Raw genomic sequence first — 23,190 nt, 5'->3', positions numbered from 1 at the left:
CTCAGTCAGCCACCATTGGCAGTAGAGATAACCGCAATTTTTATTAACACGGCTCCTAAGCGTATGAGAAAGGATGAAGAGGCCAGTATTGCTAAGTGACCTAGACCCATGATCTACTTGAAAGAAAAATTAAAAGTGCTTGATAAGTTGTGTGAAGGACTAAGTAAAAGTGCTGTTGGTCAGTTATTTGGTGTAAATGAATCTACAATTCGTACAATGTGCAAGTGAAAGAAGTGGAACAGAAATGTCATTTAAGCTCTCAAACAGTATGTGGATCATAAGTACACGCCACATGACCTGATCTATATTTACTCTGATGTTATTGTTTTACCTTATTATAAATGAAAAAAATGGGATTTTAACAGGTGGAATAATGACTTCAGTTCTCCTAATGCGATTTTTGCCAGAAGGCCTTAAGATTACCAACCACAAATTTACCTATCAAGAGGATTTTCAGGAACATTTACTTACTATAATGTCAATTGAAATGACAGTAAATACACCCTTTGCTTTCATGCACTCTTGCCTGCAGAAAGTCAGGTGTAGATGCTAGCTTCAGATATGACAGGCCCTTGCAGCAATGACCATGTGGAATAGATACTTTGACAGTGCCAATCTGAGCATGGCTTGTGGCAGTCCATGCAGCCCACTCTTAGCTTCTTCTGAGGATTGAGATAGCCTTACCAGAACACAATCAATGATTTCCCAGTGATACTCAGCAAGGTTCAGATCTTGTCTCATCAGAGTAAAGAATATGAGCCAAATGATAGCCATTCTTACAGGTGTGTCTGGTTTTAAGGCAAGGGTGATGAAAAGATCAAAGATCATGGGTTCTTCTTACATCCTGTATGCCTCAGAATGGTGCTGTCACTATTCTTACAAAACCCAGGGGGTGTTTCCATGGTTTGTTGGACTCCTTGAACGGGACTGTGGAAAGGCACTGTTCTGAGGAAATTTCCATAACATCATGTGTGATCATAGTACTTTTCTGCAATTTCCCTTCTATACACAGTGAAATATCCTTTTGGTTTCTGTATTACAGTATTATAGTGACCACTAAGATTGAGACATAAAACACTTTCTTGTACTCCTTTACTAATCTAAACATGAATACAAAAGATAAAAAAAACACCTCAGAAGGCATAACTGCACATGAAGACTGCAAACCAGGAGTCTCATGTGACCTTAAGGCCAGTATCTTCAAGTTCTCCAGGTGTCACTGATGAGAGGTTTCACAGATTAAAAAAAAAAACTCTAAGCAATTTCTGTGGGCCAGATAGCCATCTGTGTTTGCCAGACACCTGGCAATGCCTTTATTCTGTTAGGTTGTTAACGTGGCACTTCAAGAACTAAGCAGTTGAGACGTTTAAGATTACTGAAAGTTGTGCATCCGTCATGTCTGGCATTTTGACGTTGTGTTCACTGTGGAAAAATGTGTTCCAAACATGAATTCCCAAACATGGACATGGCTTTAGTAAAAGTCCTGCAAATATTTGTGACGGCAAAATTGTGACATTCCTGCCTGGTGCAAATTTATCCACGTCAATAGTAAGTGGATAAGCAAACATATCAAAGCTCTCCGAAAGAAGCCTATAAAATACTCTTGCAACATGTCAAGCTCGTAGAGCATTCAGCACCACTGAACTTAATTTGAGAGTCAAGCTCCCCCATAAGTGACTGACATGCAGGGACACCAGCCAGGTTATCTAGGGAAATCTGATTTTTCCAGTTTTAGTTTTGTTATGAATGCTCTTACATTGTCATACATTTCAGTCACCAGTTGGCTTTGACCTTGAGGTTTCAGGTTAAGAATGTTGAGTTTGTTTGTCTTTTTCTGACCTTCAGATTCTGATATAGGCATTTTATTCTCCTCCATGAAATGATTCACTTCTGTTATAAGTTCAAAGAATTTCTTTAAAACACCATCACTACACACACATCTGTAATGTATAGAGAGAGACCTCGTTATTTTGGTTCATGTTTCGGGACTGTTCAATGTTTACAACATTTTGTAATGACTATAGTGCTGATTTTTCAGTGTGAGCTGAGACCCAGTCCCTGCCTATTTCTACTTAAAGATGATTCAATACATGTTTTAATGCAATGTAACAGAGAACTTTACGAGTCAGTGTAAGCGCTGCAAAAATAATTCTTAAATTTTGGATGGAATCTGTTCAACATTTGGTGGCTAAACATGTACAGGGACAAAGTTAATCAACTCCAAGAAAATTTCACTCACTGTTGCTCCACCACGCACTGTAGATAAAACTAAGCAGAAAAAAGCATAGCTTTCATCAACACCTCTCACAAATATAGCAAACTGTGCACTTTCTGCCAAATTGGTACTCGCATCAATAGAGACGCGCAAAGCACACAAAGCTCTGCTTCTCTCAATGAGCTGCTCATCAGTATCTTTAGAGAGGCCAAGTCTGGAGACAGCAGCCTTGTTTAGAGACTGATATGGCTAAAAACAGCTTTCCTATTGGGCCCTACAATCTCAGCAATTTTGGGAATACATAAACAATAGGAGATAAACACACAAATAAACAAACACATAGGAGATGCATCTTTACCAAAAGCATTGCAGGAGCTACCCTACCCAACTTTGGTGTTGAAGTTGATACCATGGTTTACTTCAAGAAACGCCTGGATGAGATCCTTTGATCAATGAACTACTAACTACCAAATGGGCTAAGCGAGACAAACGTCATCCTCTCCTTTGTAAGCATTCTTATGTACTCCCTTTTCTGTAACTTCCAGTTTTTGCCAGGCCATTATACAAAAGATATGCCAATAATCCCTCATTTGGGCACAGGTCACTACTTCTACCACTGTTGTTGATATCATGAGATGTCTAAACGTGTTCCACTAAATTTAGAAGAGGCCTACATTTCTAAGACTGACATCTAGTGGACAGATGGACACAGTACAGTCAAGAATTACATTGCGACGCTATAATAGCGCTTGCTGCGATTACTAGGCCATGCATGGGACTGAAATGTGGATTTGCTCAGGCCAGTAACAGCCCTCAGCCCGTGTTTTTGAGTCTCCTGCTATAAACAACACATCATTACATGCGATATACTTCAAGCCTTAGCAAGTGATATGCGAGCTCAGAAAAGGTTCTAACCCAGTTATCCATAAAATACCCAATTTCTCAGCACATAATTTGTACTGCAATAAAACGTGTTAAAATCATTGATGTCTAGCTATATTGGTTTTGCTGAATAATATATGTAATGCAATTATCAAGATTGAGTAAAGAGGTCAACTACAGTAACTAAAGTTCCTCAAGACTTTAATATGATGTGATTCTTCCTTTGCTTCTTTTCCCTTTGGCATAATAAGGTGAAATGCGACGGGTTATATTGGTCCCCCAGGAGGCAAAATGTAATCCCTAGAGCAATTCACCTTTTTTGAGTTAAGAAACTGTTTGTTACTTATTTCTGTTTGTACTTTTTAACCGAAGCAGTTGGATTAAGCATACCCTGCCAAGTTCAGTTAATTTGGCAATTCACAAACCGACCACCCCCCTCCTCCCAAAAAAAATGATTTTGTTGGATGTGCCAATTTTTTTATTTTCTTTGAGAAAATCAACACTGTTTATGAACACGGAAGTCTTACCATGAGGGAAAAACAGTTACAGAAATTAGGAGCGTGGCTCCAAACACTATCCTGTCTGAAACTCTTCAAATTATGTTTAGAAAAACTTGAATTTTGAGCCAATTCTTTTTTTCTTCAATCACACCCCAGCCTGTAAAATAATTATCTGGGAATTCCTATACACAACATCCTCCTCTCCAAAATCAAAAGCTGTTAACTAGAAAGCCATCTCCTGAGCATAACAGTAATTCAACAAGATGTTCTTTTTCCGAGAACACTGCTCATCTGGGAACGGCAATCTAACAGCCTGATTATTCCTCATAGGATAGGTGTCTCAAGCAAAGTACCACACACAAAATGTGTCTAATATTTCTGTGCTCTATAATTACGATTCAAGATATTTGTCGAGGGTTTGAGGCCACGTCCTGCAAAACCATCAGACGTACTTGGCATGTCAGGAAAGAGCCCAGATGTAGTGATCTGAGAAACCTGCACTTTTCGCCATGGGGCACTCCCTGCGGTCCATGAAGAGCTGCGATTTAAATAGACAAATATTTTTGCAGCTTTCTATAATAAAATGGTATCTGAAAAAAATGATGGCATGGAGGAAGGGATGTGGTTTGTATCTGGGAGATGTTCAGTTCCCAGCGGAGTGAGAAAATCTTGCTTTCTGTGAAGAGAGAGCCTTTTTGACCCCTTCACTTCAATGAGTGACATATGCTTCTGTGTAAAGGGCTTGTTTTCCTCATTGTTCCTAGAAGTAAGGGGGGTAGTTTCGGGGAGCGATTTGTGAATCTTATTACACTGTAACTGTGACTGTGCACTGTGTGGAACTGTTCCCCTTATGAGAGGGCTTGGCTTTCTGTGAGAGAAAGGCCATACCATATTAACAGAAGCCAGAGCTCTCCTTTACACAAGCCCATAAAACCTCGCCTCACCAGGAATGGAAACTGTCGAAAACAAAAACACAGCATGAATCTGTGGCAAGAGGCACATTTCGAATTAACAAGATTGTTTTCTGGAATGGTTTTTGTTTCCGGAACTGCTTGTTATTTTTGCTGCGCCAGCCCCAGTCTGACATTACTAACAGTGGATATACATGGCTCACAGTTCCAGCATTCATAGTGATAGTGTGTAAGCTTCTCCCGAAACATGCACATGAGGGGCCTCTGCTTTTCTTCACACAGCACCGATCACACAGCCAGAGCATCGGCTACAATGTGTAGTGCTGTAAGCTCACAGCTGCTTCACAAGTCACAGGGGTTACTGCTGTTTGCCAAGCCCTGGAAAGACTAGCCATCTTCAGTCCAGCTATGCCCTGCGGTGTTCAGCCACTGCCTAGAATTCAGCCTAGCCTTCTTGGGAGTGTAGAAACCAGCCTGTTCTCTAAGTCAGGTCTTCCATGACGGAGCCACTCTAAAGGCCCACTATTACATTTGAAAAAAGAATTAGAAATATGTAGGACTTACCATATCTGCAAGGGTATTTACATAACTGTCTGTGGCAGGACGTTACCTCATGTTTGTGTTCAGTTTTGATATAAAATAAATTCTGCTGTATGGAATAAATCATAAGATAATATTGCAGATTTCAGGTGATCTACTCATAAAGGATCTGGCTGTAAAGAGTTACTGTAACAACAGTACACATTTACCTGATCCCGTTATGTCTAAAATTCAGGTTTACTACTAACAGGCTTATTCGTGATAGATAGTAGTCTGTCCCCACAAGCAACTGGCACAAGGCAGGGTACACCCTGGACAGGATGACATACAGTAAAAACACACACACTCACACCAGGGCCAATTTTCCCAGAAGCCAATTAACCTTCCAGTATGTCTTTGGGCTATGTAAGGATACTGGAGCACTCAGAGGTAACCCCCGTGAACACAGGGAGAACATGCAAACTCCACGCAGGTAGTATCCTAGCGCTGCAAGTGCCAACGTGGATACCCCAGCGCTGCAAGGCCTCAGTCCTAACCACTGTGCCAACTTCAGGTCAAGAAAAATAAGCAAATTCTTTTGATACTTCTCTAACATATTCACATTACATTTCGATTCAATTTTGTACGCCATATAGCTGCCAAGTCACGTTCACCGGCCTACATTTTTTAATTGCCTTCACAGCAGAAAACAGATCAATTTTTTATTGATCAAACATAATTCCTTGTACAGTGTTTAGATAGAGCTTTACATCCCAAAACATCCAAAAGTGTTTTACAGTCAGGATGGGACTCAGCTCATCCACCACTGCATCACGCACCGGGTTAAACAGCAGTACACAGCAGGTCAAGTGGAGAAGTGAGAAATTACTAGACCTACTTGTAAGGAGTAAATTTACGGAGGCCAGATTACACAAACCTGAAGCAGAATTTAGCCACAACACTGGGGTTCACACCCCTGTTCACAAGAATGGTGCCATAGGATCTTTAATGATCTTTAATGTAGTCAGGTTACACTGAATAACTTCTTATCTTCATATTTGTCCCCAGAAACAACCAGCATTAGTTTTGGAAATTCTGGTAAGGAAGAAAGAGCGTTATTTACTGGTCCACTAACACTGCTTACAGCAACAACCTGGTTTTCCTTACAGGTCACACGTCCCAGTACTGACCCTGACCTGGCCCAGCCTTGCTTAGGCTTCTGGGATCACGATACAAGATGGTATCGCTAATCTCATCAATTACCTCAAAGTTGATTACAATAAGCACTAGATCCCGATACAAATAATGAACTAGATTCCTATTGCATTGCAGTTTGATCCTTCCCAGATCATATGCACTAATGGTACTGATCTGACAGGAAAGCAATCCTGTTAAAATCACAATATCACACGTCTATCTTTGCAAATGTAAACAAGCCTGAAATATTATGCATTTAATGTCGCCTTACATAAGAGACCACACCTTGCAAAAGCCCGGTGGATCTCACTGCTATGCAAGAGGAGTTTATCATCTTATTTCATTAGATGTATGAGCTCCTTGCATGCTATACTATAAAAATATTGTGACTTCTTACTCTCCGAGTGTGCTCCATGAAGTGCAGACCTCCTCCATGGCTCCTGGCTGGCTCCTTGGCCACCACGAGCTGCATGGTGCCTGCACACTGCTGCAGCAGAGCCGTGGCCTGCTGGTAACTGATGTTCTGGTCCAGAGGGGTGCCGTTAATGGCCAGGACCTGATCGTTCTCCTTCAGCCTCCCATCCCTGCAATCAGACACCGTAGATTTATTCCTTTTCCTCCAGCGCCTTGTCAAACCGTGCAAAAGAGCTTGAAATGATCAGAGAGCTAAATGAGAAAATCATGAGCAAGGCCTTGAAAACATACGCATTTAAGTTTGAGGTTATTTTTATTACAATGTTTTCTATTCATTATTTAAAGTTTAAAATATTTATCTTAGATTAAAGATCCAGTATTAAAAATAGTTTGGCCATTTCTTATAAGAATGCACTTTTATACACTTTAATAAGTACTTATTTTTAATGAAAGTCTATCCAAATCTACTTATTCTCACAAGAAAGCAAATGATCAGTTACATAAAAGTATTTATAATATTTTAAGGTGATCACTTCATCTATTGTGCAAAGATTACCTTTTAGATTAGCTTTTAAAATGCTGCATGCATGTTAGCTGTGTTCCTATTTTCTCCATCCATCTACACATTATTAGAAAGGCACCTATTCCAGGTTGCAGCAGCACAGAGCCTCTATCCCTGAAGCACAGGGCACTACAACCTAAACAGGATGTGTCCATCACAGAGCTCACACATGCTTTATTTACAGAAACAATCTGGAGACACCAATTAAAGCCAGCCAGAATGTCTCTGGACATGTGGGTGTAAACTAGAGTGCCCAGAGAAAACCCATGAACACCCTATGATCACAGAACGGATGGGGGGCACATGCAACATGCAAACTCCACACAGAATGATTCCCATGGAGTCCCAGGACTCAAGATGTGCACTCACCTCCAGACCACTGTGCTGTTTTCACATTGTTACTCAGAAATGATGCCATACAGGGACTATTTAAAGCCATCCATAAAAAAACACCAGCACATGTTGGAATAATGCAGGATTCTCAGCTACACAGACTTTATTTCAGAAGCCTAAATAACCACAACCAGAAAAGCAGTGGGGTGGCTTTGTGGAAACTTGCATGTTACATCATTTTGTGTTTGAATCTATGCAGGGGCAGGGATCTTCATATCACTCCTTTCAACGGCTTATGAGAAGAGTGTTCAACGCAGAGGGCCAGGGCATCTGCAGGTTTTCATTCCAGATCAGCTCATTACTGTCTTAACTGAACTAATTTAATAGCTTCTTCTGCCTTTTCAGACGCTGCCTCTTTTACAAAGATGAAGCCCTGCTGACACCTCTACGAAGACCAACTTTTCTTAGTTTTTTACTCTTCCCAATGACACCAGTTTCCAGCACAGACATGGTAACAGTTCAGCGATCCATCACACATTAAACTCGGCGGGACCAGAATACTTTATTGCCACAATGTATGTATTGCCATAACTTATTCTGCTGTTACTCTGGATGGGGTCAAAGGGCCAATTCAGAAGTGTGTGACATAAGACCTCTTGAAAATAAAGCAAAAGGCAATCTGATAATATACAGAAAAGAAACAGTTAACTACAAAAAGAGGAACTAAATCTATGTCACTTAAACACCTATACTTTTGAAAGCACAAAGATTTATGACAACAGCCAATCTACTACTTAAGCGAGTGACCTCCCTTTCTTTTGACATTTCTTGAAAACTGAATTCCTGATGTTGCTTTCTCAGTCAACTCAAAGTTGTTAAACATTGTGCATTTGTTTCACTTAATTATGAAATCTACATACAAAAGGAGATCTGCCTATGGTAATTTGTGTATCTGTGACACATTATAATCCCAGCAAACTTCTATTTATTTTTCCCTCTGAATCATTAACAACACAATGGGAGCCTTACATTACCAACATTCAAGTTCCTTTCAGTGGATGGAATTATATTGTCTGTTTCTATTACATCCATCTGAATACAGACCACTTTAGATAGATTTTGGAGTTTTAAATGATGCCAGCACTACAGAGAAGTGATTTACAGCATCAGTAAAAGCTTCAGACCAGCTTTTAGTTTTTAATGCAAACTGGCCAGTACCTGCAGAGGCCTACAGCCTCTATGCTGAACAAGGCCGACACTCACCTATCGGCGATGCTGCCTGGCTGAACTTGCTTGATGAAGACGCAATGCTCCCCAACATCCTCACGTCTCAGCCCCACTACACTGAAGCCCAGGCCCCCAGACACAGGCTTCGGGAGGCTGATGTGCTCAATCTCTCTTCCCTAGGACGTGAAGAAAGAAAAAAAAGTGTTTCAAAACTCAGAGCACTGGGCATAAAAAATGCTTTATGAAGAGATAAAGGCCTATAAGTTCTCAGGGATGATTCCTAGGGCCTGAACTACATCAAAATTTTCATCCTGGCGCCAACTGAACATTTGAAACGTTTTGCTTTATGCCAGCTTTGAGTTTGGAAGGGCTTTATTGCGACTATCGAGATCAGGGGTTTATGATGGTTGGAACCAGGTTTTGATATAACACAGGACCTGGTTAATGGGGGCATCTGCAAGTTCAGTAGCTTCCAAAATAACAGATCATATATAAAAATACACAAAAACTACAATACCGATAAAAGCAGACAGTTACAAAACTAATATACTTTACATGACCTAAAGTATGAAAATTTCTATATACAGTAGAAAGGTATGCAAAGTTTGTAGAAACTGTACAAGTCCCCTGTCAATTAGCCAATCAACAACCCTTAAATCAAAATGATGCCCATGAGCTACTGGCAATTACTCATATCATGTTTATTTTGTTTTTAGTCATTTATTTGAACATCATGAAACTATTCCACAATAACAAAGAATACCAAATTCTAATTATGTCTGAAAAAGCAACTAAAGCAAACTGGAATTTGGATGCCCAAGGCTAAGTATTTAAAGGTGAGGTAGCAAAGAAAGAATTAACACCTCTGCTGCTGCCTCGATCCTTTTCCAGAACTCCTCGGAGTAATGGCTGGGGGTGGAAAATCCATTTCCAAAAGGAGAAGTTGACTTTTCTGATCCATAATCGCTCCCGACAGGCTGACCGGCACTGAGAATCAACTGGCCCTTCTTGGAAAACTCAAAGTCACTAGAAGTACCTGGAGGCAGGCGATTCAGCTGCAGAGAGGAGAGACAATATATTCCTGTTCTGTCTCTATTAGACAACACCGGGGAACTGTCTGGGTGGAAACCAAAAGACTGACAATTTGTGTCCACATCAGGCAGTTATTTTTTTCAGGCACACTAGGAACTAAATATTTACTACTATTTATGGGTTTGTCCTTTTTCCTACCAAAAGGCTGCTTAGCTAAAACTTCATCAACTTGTCCGTATCACGGAGAGGTTGCATTCAAGCTGTTCACGGCAGAAATTGTGCTGTTGTTTTTCCCCTCATGGGCACTGCTGAAGTCAACCCAGTGGAAATGAACATGAACCGTGAGTGGAAATCATGTGGAAATGTGTTTAAGACCAGGAAGAGGAGGCACTCCTTTGCATAAAGAGTTGTGAGAACGTGGAACAACCTACTCCGCCATGTTGTTGAAGACATGTTCCCAAAGGGGTGTTAGTCTCAGCATGCTGCGGTGTGTGAATACAATACATGGTAAATTAAATCGCTTAAATGTCTTCTAAATATTTTACTCTTGGGCTCACGTACGCTCTGAGCTGGCTCACAGCGGCTGCTGCTGTGAACCCCAGAAAAGGCTGCACTTCAATGTGAGAATACCATTCCTACAAAACAGGATAAAAAACAGCCTCTGAGAACTGAGAGCAATTTAGAGAGGGTAGAGGGTAAAATTAAGTGGAGCCAATTTCATCCACCGCTTAATAGAGGGACAACGTTTCGGAGCATTCAGTCCTACATCAAGGAATTTGGGGGAAAAAATAATATAGAAAATGGAAGTGAAACGTAGCATGAAAAATGAACAGTTAACTTTAATTCATAAAATGTTCAAAGCTTCTTTTATGAAGCAATAAAAACTGTCATAAATAGACCACTCTAAACCACTGTATACATTTTCTACTTCCTTTACCACGGCAGAAAAAAACCCAGAAAACGTCACTGGCTGACATGGTATAAAAACTCCCCACAAATGGCATTTGAAACAGGCCCAATATTTGAATAAGAACATCATCAGTAATCACAATCACTTACTGCAGGCTACATTAATCTCTGAATCTGGCCTGCGAAAGAAGCATTATAATAATTCATTAGCCATTACAATGAGAGGCTTTTCCCTAATGTGACTCACAGAAGTGAGGCTGTACAGAATCAAGTATAACAGGATCTCACCTTTACATCTCATCCAAAGGACAGAGCATTAGAAAGTTAAATAATTTTCCATGGGCAACATAGCAAGATAGAGGCAGAGGCAGGGCCAGGCTTAGAACTGAGAATCTTCATCTTAATCACCGGACCGACAAGCCTTCTTTATGCTGCAGCAAAAACGTCACATGGAAATTCAAAGCAAGAGCACCTGAAAGGCTGAGATTTCTTCATGCTTTGATTATATTCACACTGTTACAGTTATAGTCTAGCTGTCTGCAGAACTGGACACATTTACTTCTCTGGAGGTCTCAATCTTTTCTGGATATACTACCTTGAAGCAAGTGCATTGTTCGTATACGTTTTAGAATACCTTAGGGAAAACATTAATTATGACCCATAACAGAACTAATAGGATCAAATGAGTTTCTCAGATTTATACGCAACAGGACTCATTGGGGAAAGTACAATCTGTACAAGTAGTGTAAAATTAAGCTTACAAATGATAATTAGACTATTATTTCAAGAAAAAGAATTTGACTCGGCATGTTTTGTTTAACCTTCAATGAAGGAAAACAAAAAATGCTCTTATCTCCAGCCACAGCTTAAAAAAACCAATAAATCATGCTCCAGCTCTGCCAGAAACTCCAACAAGTAATGTATTAATGACCTACGGACTTTCTGTGCAAAAGATCTGTTAAATATGTCTGTTAAATATGCTACATATTCAGCAGAGACTGACTACACAGGCCGTGCCATCAGTATAAGGGAGGCAGATACCCAAGCCTGTAGAACCAGATGCCAGTCTAGTTAATGATGCACCATAAACAAATCCACAACTACTGGATACATTCCTGTACATGGAAACTCACTTTAAAAAAATTTAGTATACAATGACAAAGTAGTAGCTATTATCACATAAGAAAAGTTCTAACTCAGGGAAAGACACTTTGCCCATCTTGATCATCTGGTTTCTTTTTGACCAAAACATTCCATGAAATCTGCAAATTGCTCAATTTCTCTGTGGCATGTTCCAAAAAAAACCAAAAACAACCCTGTCTGTAAAGAAGAGCCTCCTGTTTTCAGTTTTAAATATGCATTTTCTTTGCTTCCATTTTTATCCTTACGCTGATATTTCTGTGTTCAGAAGTGTATCTTTGGGCTGGCTTTGCAAAACTCTTTCAGGATTTTAAAAACTTACATCAAGTCCTCTTAAAACCTAGAGATTCAGTTCCTTTAACCTGTATGGTGTTGTTTTAAAGCCAGAAAGTAACTCTGCTATCCTCCTTTGAACTACAGTGCTGAGAAAAAGCTTGTGAACACCATTTCACAGTTTTACCATAATAGCATTTTGACCTTTCAAATCCAACAGGGTTTACAATAACCAATCTCATATCTCTATAAACTAAATTATGAATTAAACAATGAGTAATAGGTTAAAGGGGATGTGAAAAAGTAAATGAAACCCTAGTTTCATTAGCACAGTTAAGGGATTAATTTGAATCATATGTTTAAATAAATAGGCAGATTTAGGGGGCTGAATTTAGAAGCCCCCACCCTATATAAAGATCAGAAACATTCTGAGTTTGGTCTTCACCATACAGGTGTGTGGAAACAAGTCATGCCATCATCGAAGGAAAACTTTGAAGACCTCATAAAAAAGATTTTGTTAGTCATCAGTCACAAAACTTAGCACCATTACTTAGGATATGGGACTCCACCCATCTACTGTCAGAGAGTCTACAGATGGACTGTTCAAATCCACAGACACTCTACCCAGGAGCACTTGTCCTACCAACATCTCTTAAAGAACAAAGCAGAAAATCAAGTTCTAAAGAATGCCAGAGTAACATCCGAGGAACTGCAAGTCTCTCTCTATAGTCTCTGTGACTATCCATGCTTTAACTATGAGAAAGCAACTCAATAAGAATGGCGTTCAAGGAAGGATAGCGAGGAGAAAACCACTGCTCTCCAAACATTACTGCTGGACACTAATAAGAAAAACACCTCAACTCCATTTGTGAACATTCTTGCTGCCTGCATAAAATATTGTCATCCAGTTTACATATTGAAATATTTTACTTCAGCATACCTCCAACTGAACAAACTATTGAACCAGGTTTCAGTTTCCAAGTAGCTTGATGTTTTGATATTACTTATCTGACAGCCCAGCCAATCCAAATGACGACTGCATAAGTGAAACAAGACCACTCCTTTACAGGCAACAGTGAAACAAATGCCCAATGGCACAAGCACTAATAAAGAGACTGTGCATTTAGGACTGGAAACAGGAGACACCTCTTTCCTTAACAAAATGTTGTCAGTATCTGCAACAAGCTACACTGCCACATTGCTAAAAGAAGGATAGCTGGAATGTTTCAATGAATGGCTGAATGAGACTCTTGGGTCAGTAAGTCACTATCAACCAAGCCAGAAAGAATTAACTGAAACGTTTCCATTGTTTCTAATCCTCTAAAAAGTATTTTTTTTGCATCTTTGGGTTAACATAAATTAGATGATTAGTGCCCTTCTGACTCCTAGTTTCTTCTAGACTCCTCTTTTTGAGAGAGTGTGAGAGTTAATGCCACAATGCATGTTATGATAACTCAAAAAGAGTGCTCTCCATACCATTGTCCACTTATAGCGTTTCCTAATCCTGATTCTGGAAGAGCATTGTACTCTTCAGCCAGTTCTAAATCTCTAGTGCTTATGACATGCTGTAATTGATCAGTTTGCTTGTTTAGATATTTTATTTAACTTGTTTTTCTGACGGTCCTAAGTGCCCAAAATACCCAACTTCAAAGGTACTGTTTCCTACAACTCCAGCAAGCAGAACTTTGCTCAAATCGTTGGTCATTATTTATGATGAAAAAAGTCTTACTATACAATCGATGGATGATGGACAGACACACATGGGAATGACACTGTCAGACCCACCCACAGTGGAAATGGCACACCCACTGGTATTAGGCTTTTTTCCTTCTGGAAAAGATTGGAAAAGTCCAATCAAAGCCATTTCAGGCAGCACACCTGACTGATGAGTATTCTGAAACTCAGACACTGGTACAGGGTTGATACCTCTTTCGAATCCCATTTGACCTGTTAAGAGCTGAAAGCAAATGTTTCTATATGCTGATTGCAGAGAGAAGGCTACAAGCAGCAGCCTGTGACTAGGAAGACAGCTGGAACAAAAGCCAGCAAACACAGTGCTCCCCAGGACCCAGGGCAGCCCCAGGGTTGAGCACCACTGCTCTTTCACACCTGCTCCTTCAGCTGCTTGATGGAGTGCTGCAGTGTCAGGACGTGGCCAAGAAGCGGACTCCGCAAGGCGTCCCTCAGCGCTCCCAGCCTCTCGCTATGCGTCCGGTCATCCCGGTCTTTCAGCTTGGACTGCAGTCTTTCCAGGGCCTGCAGGACCTGCTGCCTCTCCGAGGCCGAAACTGCAAACCAAAGAGCTGGCTTAGCCAGGCATCACCTTTTCCCGAACAAGCAGACTGCTAAACGTGCCTGCAGAGAAACCTGTCCTTGCCGTAGCTGAGCTAAAACAAGGATTGTCAGATTAAGGGTGTGCCCCTCTCTTTCATAACACAACCTGCTCCCACACAGCATTTACAAACTGTACTCCGAGAAATAATGATTGAGGAGTACATAGAAATGTGAACAGGTGGAATTATCTCTTAATTTACTTTTTAATGGAAAAAACCTTGGCCACATTCCACCCAATTCTAGCCCCCAAAAAGTACAAATGTATTACCGTAATGGTAACTTTCCTACAGTAGTTCAGAATATATTATTCACTCATATGAAGTCAGAGGCTCAGACATTTCTAATATAACTATATACAGACCACCAACATATGTCAACGGATTTATACCTGATGGGATACTTTCAAGCATTTTTTCTTCTTCTGAAGATGTTCTCCTAATATCTATAAAATAGTGAAAAATGAGATTGTTAACTTAAGAACTTACTACAAAAGTTGTTTCATTCGAAAAATCCTAAACTAAAACAAGCTGGCTTGCATGTTATATAATTATGCTGGATTTGCACATTTTAGGTTACAGCAGCAACACCAAGTGAATTGTGCTCGTATTCAAAACCACACTACGCAGAACTACGAGACATGTAGAACTACTGAACGCAAAATTAAAATGATAGGCTTTTTAAAAATGTATCAATAAACATCATAAACTTTAGCGCAAGAGAGGCGAGGCTAATCTTTATCCAGCTGGTATACTATTACTGTCATCAGAAGTTTAGAAACTGAATTTAATTTGCCAACACGTCTTGCCTTCTCTGAACTGGGTTGCCTAACAGGAAGTTAGTTGTACTCGGGTAACATATGTTTCTGCTCGCTGAATTTACCTTCTGACTCCTAAGCTCTAAAACTCATAAAGTACGAGGAAACGGAACAAAGTTGAGAGTATTCAAGTGACATTCATTTTTTTGTAATTATTAAGAAAAAATACATAATCAAATTTTCAACACCACGGGAATACATTTCTCTCTCCTTTCTTCCGTTGTCAAAGTTACTTTCTGTATGCGAACTGCATCTACAAACTGAGATAGGACAGCATTAAAATCATGCAAATATCGAGGATTTAAAAAGGCAAGATATGACTAACATCCGCGTCCATGCTATGCTTCTCAAAACTTGCTAAAATACAGTTGTATTTCAAAAGCTGTGCTTTCGCCTCTGAACAGCTACTAGTTAAACTACTAATCTTGCTTTTGTATAAATCTACAGTAGGTAGCTAGAGTGGTACAAGAAATACAAAACGACGTTTTGCAGTGATTTCTCGCGGCTTACCTGTCCAGCGGAAGTTTGTGAACTACGGATGACCGCACCTCACCTGAGAAACAGGAAGCTCACCCTGTCCGTAACAGCGCTTTCTCCTCAGCTACGCCAATCTACGATCTGGACGTGTAGACAGGTGTATATACCTGGAGAAGCACATTTGGTGCAGAATACGAACATCCAGTGTTACTTTGCTAAATCCACACATTTTCCATGTCATTATTTATACGAATAAAGCCTCCCTTTTCGTTTCGTTGAAAGGGACGATGTTAAAATAAACCATTTGCGGTTACGAGTCTGGGAAAGAGTAATTAAATATGAATTTATGGAATATTTAACTTAATTCTAAATTGCGGTCATTTCTATTTAGTTGCCAAAAGACTATGGTACTGTACTATGGGTGTGTATTAAGTGGAGTTTTCATTGTTAGCCACTGTTATGCAACAAAATGCGTGATTTGTAAGATTAAAAAATAACCAGTTGTGTCCCTTTAAGGTGAAATAGCTTCCCTCGTCACGTGACTTACGTGTCCGACCAGCATGGCTGCCTCCAGGAAGCCAGGCTTGTATTTACTGTCATTTTTGTGGATTTTAATTTATTTTACAAGTTCTAATGAGGCAACGGTGTCTACGGACGACGTGAAAGAGTGTGACAAACTTCTGCTCGGACAATATCCTTTGATAAGTGATAAATCCTCTGGTTTGTATTCGGGACACTGTTGTGAATTTCCCATCATGTTAAAATCTATCTTTGTATTTGGGGTTGATATTCTAATATAAAGTCCGATTTTTTCAAAATACGTTTTGGTCGTATTGTAATAGTACGTAACTTTTGTGATATGTGTATGTGAGCAAAAAAAAATCTACAGCGTCTGACGTGTGTAATACAATACGAATAAGAACAACGACTTAGAGGTGTTCGATTCCTGTAACTACGGTTATTGCTTCTTCCAGAACCGCGAGATACTACACATTTTGACCTACAAATCCGATTATATGTGTATAATGTATTGCAATTATTATTGTACAGTAAATTAGGGTGACTAGACGTCCTCTTTTTTTCCCTGAAATATCGGTCCGACCGGGATTTATAAAATTCCAAAAATTGTCCGTGATTTTGTTTTGATCGTTACTCAGACTGTGTAAACAAACACAGGCCTACGTGTTTTCGTTCGTTCCATGCATTACCGGTAGATGTTTTGAATCTACACGCAGCGTAGCCTGAAAAGGGTTTGTGTGTGTGGCTGTTTTTATGGCCATGAGAAATAACAATGTTTAACTTGTTTCATTATATTTCAAAATGTTTTTGCAACCAAATAGGACTTCTCCTAAGCTATGATGTCTTCATTTTTCCCCTCAGATGATAAGACTTTTGTTGTGTTAAAATGAAAAACAAAGTTTAAAATAGGTCTAGATTTTTTCCCTTGTTTGCCAATTATGGAAGAGAAATGGCAACCCTGCAACTGTTTAAAAGTTTACTAAGAAGTTTATTAAAAACTAATTAAATTGATTTTTAATTAGAAAAAGTAATAAAGATTCATTACTTTGGAGGCATGTGTTGAGTGTCGATTATCCCCCCGTCCTCTTTTTTGAAAAACCAAAATATGGTCACCCTTAGTTAAACATTGAAGTCGTATTGGCGATTGGTTTTATCGGTAGCCTATTACTGCATGCTCACACACCTTTGAATGCTGGGTAATCCACTAGTCTGCTGGATCATGCTTGATAAGTTTATTAAAATTGTGTATTAAAATTCACTGAGAAGAGCCTCATGTGATACCCCTATTAAATGAAGAGCTACATCGACACCAGTTCTTAGTCTTTATATAGTAATTAGATATGCTTAAGTGAAAAGTCGAGGGTTAATTTTGCGAAAGTCGAGTTACAAATGAGCTGCATAAGCAGAGTCTCGAATCCTGGCATTTGTGCAAACAAACCTTTGTCACATTAGGTCCCTGTTTGCTGTTTGTTTAATATAAATATCAGTAACAGAGACGACTCAGAGACAAAGAAATTGCTGTCCCTGGTGCCTAGGGTATTGTTGTATGTTTGTGTGTGACTGTACCTTAATAAAAAGTGCTCCCCAAATGACCCATACCCCTGGTCTAATCTGTCTAATTGATTCAGATGTATTATGGCACTGTGTAAAGTGGACTATTTAGAAAAATTGAATGGATACACGCTATTCCTTAATCTTCACCACATATCTGTGCAAGGATCCCAAAATAAACGATGACACGCAAGAGCCAGAAAACTGTAAAGATCTAATAGCTTACGGTGAGTTTGATGTTAATGAACTATTATTCTAGTGTTGGTCTTCACCCACACAGTCTGGGTCTTCACTAGGTTTGTTCTTTGTTTTGGTTCCTATTGGATCCTACAGGAGCTGGCAGCTCAGACCATGTGAAACATCAGTCCCTCTTTACTGTTGCACTGCTTATTTGTATCTGTGCTGTGCTCTGCACTGTATTGATTATTTCTCACTGTTTGGCGTGTCTTGAAGGCAGTTTCCATGCTGCTGCTGCTGAGGGAACGCTGTCTAGATTTTGTTCTTACAATCTGAAATGATGTTTTTTAAATCGCATAGCAGGGGCTTTTAAGAACCTTTATATAAGCACAGAGTGCTTGGCATGTCACTTATCTCTGAGAAGTCCAAGTTCTCCAGATGGTATTATTTCTTTATAATGTCTTTAAGGGACATTTTAGGATCAGATGCTACTAGTCGCAGAAAAGTCTTGAAACTATTAGTCGAAATGACTACATCAATTTCACGTATCCTGTAGGACCAGGGATTTATTGTTGAGTGATGCAGAACGTTTGATCTAGTGCAAGGACTCGCAAGCAATTTGTTTCTGATAAAACCTGCAAGCAAATGCCTGTTCTCTAAACAGCTGGCCTCAGAAACATTTTTCTTATTTTGTAAAAGTGTTTTTAACAAAGTAATAGTCAAAATAGTAGTGATAGTATTATTATTAGTAGTAAAAAGTGTTATTTTTCTTATTACTATTGAACTATTGAACACAAAACTGCTGAATTAAGTAGCACGCTGATATTATTGTTATGTTATGGAATTTTTAACTCTTTTTATGTTAAGCTGAATCTGTGTTCTTGAACCTTTTCAGTTGAGTGTTTTCCTGCTCGTGGGATAATTTGCCGGTGTCCCAATATGACAGTCATGAATTTCACAGGAGCAGAAGTTGGATTTTACAAACCTATCCCCTGCCGAAATGTGTAAGTAAACCACTTATACACGAACATGCAATTAAAACAGAAAATTCAGGTTTACTTCTCCTGAAATGGCAGGCAGGAGTGTGGAGTAGTTAGGGGCTCTTGACCCATAACTGGAAGGGTTACAAGTTTAAATCCAGGTAAGGTCCCACTATTGTACCTGTGAGCAAGGTACTGCTCCAGTAAGAAGTCCAGCTGTATGAATGAATGCAGCTGGGTATTGCTTTAGGTGAAAGTGTCAGCCAAAGTAAATTGATATATTCTTTCATTTTTCAATGTGCTGAAAACAGAGACAAGGCAGAAGTTCATGCTTTTCCTTTATTCCTTTGAATGTTTCAGCATTGCCAGATCTCTACATCTCTCCTAGTCAAAATGATTGAAACCCAAAGCTGCACTGACCTTGTAAAGGCCTTTCAAAACCAATCCTGTAAAATATTTCTTTTTCATAAGGAAGCCTGAGCAAGGCTTTCATATTCTAGTGCCAACTGGTAAGATTCAAAGCCTCAGAAATCACAATTCTAGTATTTTTGTTTTCATTCCGTGTTGCTAAAGATGAACTGCTGCTGAAATTCTCCAAATCTCAGCCCTTTGTTGTTGAGTAAAACCTTCAGACCTTTTCTGCCTATCATAAATGGGGATTTTTGGCCATCGTATTAGCGCTTTTCAGATTATTCTCTGTTTTGTCCCAGTGAATTCATGGCTACAGCTCTGAAGCTCTGAATTTGCAGTAGCAAATTAATCTGAGTATTCCCCTTAAAGGTTAAGGGGTCTTCTTCTTGATCAGGGGTTGAAAGGAGAGTTTGCCAGTAGTTTGCCATCCCTGGTGCCTAACACTGCAGACATGTCTTTAATGTTGTTCCGTCTTGCCATTCTGTATGAACAAGGCTGCTCTGTACCAGCCCTTACACACTGCCTGAGTTTTACCACCTCACAGCTGGGCTGAAGCAGTCAGCTAGAAACAGTAGATCGCAGGAATAGACTCTCACCTGAGAGGAGGCTGGGAGCAGCTGTGTGGAGTCTCACTTACTGACCTCGTTATTTTGTCCTGTTTTGTGTGTTTAGAAGTGGTTATTCATACAAAGTTGCAGTCGCCCTGTCCCTCTTCCTTGGCTGGCTGGGAGCTGACCGCTTCTATCTGGGCTACCCAGCACTAGGTGAGTGCAGCAGCTGCTGCTACATGCCACCACACACAGGCTCTTGTGTTACATCTTCCAGCCAGAAAGGCAATAACTGGCACTCCTAAACGGTATCATCTGAAGAGGAAAAATCCCACTTGCGTTTTTCATTTCAGTTATATACAGATTGTGTATGTGAAGCTGTTTGTACAGTACACCCTTGGTTTAACAGACTAATAGGGGAAAGGGGTGTCCATTATTGCTGAATGTCTTTTTTGGATTTTTTATCAATTGCAATCAACACAATCAGTGGCAATTGTTAAGTGCCATTTTTATCATTAATACACAAGTTATTTATTTCATGTATGGTGAATATATTATATACAATTTGCTAAAGGATACGATATTCAAACACTCAGCGTAACCAATTTGCCTACCCCCGTGTTTCAAAGCAGGTTACTTCCACAATAACAATGACCACCTCACTTTCTAAAGCTAACTTTCTTTACTTGGTCTGTGGAAGAGCTAACAGATGTTAGGAGGAACTCTGACAAACATACTCAAACAATATTATTCCCTCTTCCCTGTGAGGAAATAAAACACTCAGTATATGTTCCACGCAATTGCTACATGCTATACCAGTTGCCCTATCCCAGTGGACACCATCAATAGTCATGTCTTTTAGACCTATTTAAAGGTATGTTGTACAAAAGATGCAACTTATCATTTTTTGCATTTTACTCTATCTGTTATTGTGGGGAAAGTCGGTTATTTTGTGACTTTACAGAAAAATTTCAACTGTAGCAGATTTTGTCCATTAAATTCATTAAAGAGAAGTTCGTCAAAGCGAGGGTTTACTGTAATGGGATTTCTTGGCCACAGTTAGCTGTGGTCTGGGTCCAAGGACACACAGGCACAACAAACACAGTTTGAGACAGTTGTTTTATTTCGTGCCGGGCTGTTGATAGAAATGTGGAAAGGAGCTGAGGGTGTGGGAATTCCTCATGGGGCTAGTTGTTTTGACATACTGGATATGCAGCTCCACCACACCAGAGAGATTTCTTTCTGCGGAAGAGAGGCTAGTCTGTGATGTGTGACACATGGGACACTATAGCAAATGCCTCCCCTCCCGTTTAGATGCACTGTGAAGATCTGAATATTAAAAATAGTTTGATGCACCAAGCATGTACAGGTAGGTCATGATTAAGTGGCCGATGTGTTCCTAAAGTATATCAAGAGAGTGTAAATTAAAAGCTTAGTCCCCGTAAGTATAAATGTAATTTCGACAATGCATTCCGGGTGTGCTCCCAAATACGGGGAACATTGAACTCCCACATAAAAGCAATCACAATTAATTTATTCTCAGAAGATGGTCTACATAGTAGTACTAAAAGTTATTTTTCAACTAAATGTTCATCATTTCATGTAATTGTAGACTTCACCATTTCATTTATTTAATGTTAAGTTACATTACTTACTTAACATTACGGTACTTCTTAAAATAAATATCAATGTCATTTTAAAAATATTGCATTGAATTTCATTTTTAATTTTTTTTCCACACAGTAACTTTGTTTTAGTTTTTTTTTTTCTACAGTGTGAATACAAGGTATAGCCTAAGACTATCAATACAATACACTTTATTGAATTATTTGGTAAGAGCAAGACAAGAAGGGATGATCAATGGCTGGAAAAACTCTGAGACAAAAAAAACAGCCTATGTGTCACCCAAGCAACACTATTCAACCAGCTTGCAACTGGGAACATGCAGCATATATACAAACTCCACACATATGGTACCCCTGGTCCAGAATTGGACCCTGGGCCTCCGTGCTGTGAGGCAGCAATGCTGAACCAATGTGACACCAAGTGAAAATTAGCAGTGTCCTAAAATAAGAAGTGGTACTGTATATGTTCCTGACGTATTTGAAACTAAAAATGTGCAAATTAAGGTGTGAATTGAGAACTAACTAGATTAACAGTCAGCGATAAAACATGCAGGCTTGCAGGCATTCTTGGATGAGAATCCCAAGGAACAGTGAAGGTTATCTTGCCTGTGCTGGTAATGTAGCACCTGATCAGGCATACCAGGCATCGCACATGTACTTTGCCTGTACTCTTACGTCAAACTGATTGTTAATGTGACTGATTTCCTATCTCACATTTTTATTTTTAAAATCCATATTGAAGCAGGGTAGTTAAAGTTAAAAAAGCTGCAGGTATCTGACAGGAAAGCGCGATTTGGCAGTCCCTTAAAGAGACAGGTAGTCTGCTGACTGAACGGTGGCATATAAGGAGCACACACTGATCTCCAGACATGCTTCTGAAGAAGCAGCTGTCCACCAGATGTGGACAGATCAAAGATAGGAGAAATGCAGGCGCTGAAGAAGACCTGTCATCTCATCTCATGTCATTCAGAGTTCTTTATTGTTTAGCACTGAAATGAGACATATGAAAGAAAAGTCTTGCCATGAATGGTCGGTCAGAGAGTTTGTATGGATGTCCCAGTAAACACAGGTATGCCACTTGAAGAAATAGCATGTCCTTTGCCAAACATCATACCTTTTTAAAGGAACCCTTGTGATAAGTGGATCTCATACAATGTACAAAACAGACAACAGAAATATGGTATTTTGCTAATAGATGCCAGTAAGTTTTGCACTGCACAGCAATTCTCCAGGCTGCGTGCTGTTGTAAATATGTTGAATGTTTGGGGTGTTTACCTTATTTTTGTATAAACAAAAGTGATTTTTGAGTAATGTTGAATTTTGTCATACTGTGTGTAGCATCTTTTGTGTTTCAACTGTACAATTTGTATAAGATGGCCCAGGCCCTTAAAACCTGAATCAGATCAAACTGCTTTAAAGCGGGAGTATTTCCCATCCCTGGATTTAGCTCTTATTCTATGGGAGGTAAAACACAACTTTCTATGATTTAAATTGGATCAGTAACCCTTTTTAGCACATTCCTCGTCTAAACCTTTAAGTGTTGTTTTCCTTTGACATTAGTCCATCCCACTATATTAGATCAAACCAAGCTTTTTAGCTAAACTTCAGTATGGACTGCATTAACATTTACATAGGTTTGT

The 23,190-nt window shown here is 39.5% G+C and overlaps 2 protein-coding genes across 5 annotated transcripts in view; one reads left to right on the top strand and one right to left on the bottom strand.

The window, feature by feature from the left end:
• patj (PATJ crumbs cell polarity complex component) overlaps positions 1 to 14,886 on the bottom strand; it is a 230,608-nt gene extending 215,722 nt beyond the window's left edge. For all 4 annotated transcript variants that reach the window (XM_088927009.1, XM_088927011.1, XM_088927012.1 and 1 more), the window contains exons 1-5: positions 14,837 to 14,886; positions 14,224 to 14,402; positions 9,624 to 9,815; positions 8,797 to 8,936; positions 6,622 to 6,808 (exon numbers count right to left, since the gene is read on the bottom strand). In XM_088927009.1, coding sequence (XP_088783135.1) covers positions 6,622 to 6,808; positions 8,797 to 8,936; positions 9,624 to 9,815; positions 14,224 to 14,402; positions 14,837 to 14,858 — 720 coding nt within the window. In that variant the 5' untranslated portion in view covers positions 14,859 to 14,886. The remainder of the gene's footprint in view (positions 1 to 6,621; positions 6,809 to 8,796; positions 8,937 to 9,623; positions 9,816 to 14,223; positions 14,403 to 14,836) is intronic.
• A 1,397-nt stretch (positions 14,887 to 16,283) lies between these two features.
• The window catches only part of tm2d1 (TM2 domain containing 1), a 31,297-nt gene continuing 24,390 nt past the window's right edge, over positions 16,284 to 23,190 (top strand). Inside the window, exons 1-4 of the mRNA XM_088927008.1 lie at positions 16,284 to 16,435; positions 17,968 to 18,036; positions 18,882 to 18,990; positions 20,050 to 20,141. Of these exons, the coding sequence (XP_088783134.1) occupies positions 16,300 to 16,435; positions 17,968 to 18,036; positions 18,882 to 18,990; positions 20,050 to 20,141 (406 nt within the window). The 5' untranslated portion in view covers positions 16,284 to 16,299. The remainder of the gene's footprint in view (positions 16,436 to 17,967; positions 18,037 to 18,881; positions 18,991 to 20,049; positions 20,142 to 23,190) is intronic.

This window comes from Atractosteus spatula, chromosome 11 (assembly GCF_055471065.1).
Source record: "Atractosteus spatula isolate fAtrSpa1 chromosome 11, fAtrSpa1.hap1, whole genome shotgun sequence".
Taxonomy (NCBI): Eukaryota; Metazoa; Chordata; class Actinopteri; order Semionotiformes; family Lepisosteidae; genus Atractosteus; species Atractosteus spatula.
This window is presented reverse-complemented; position numbering and strand designations above follow the sequence as displayed.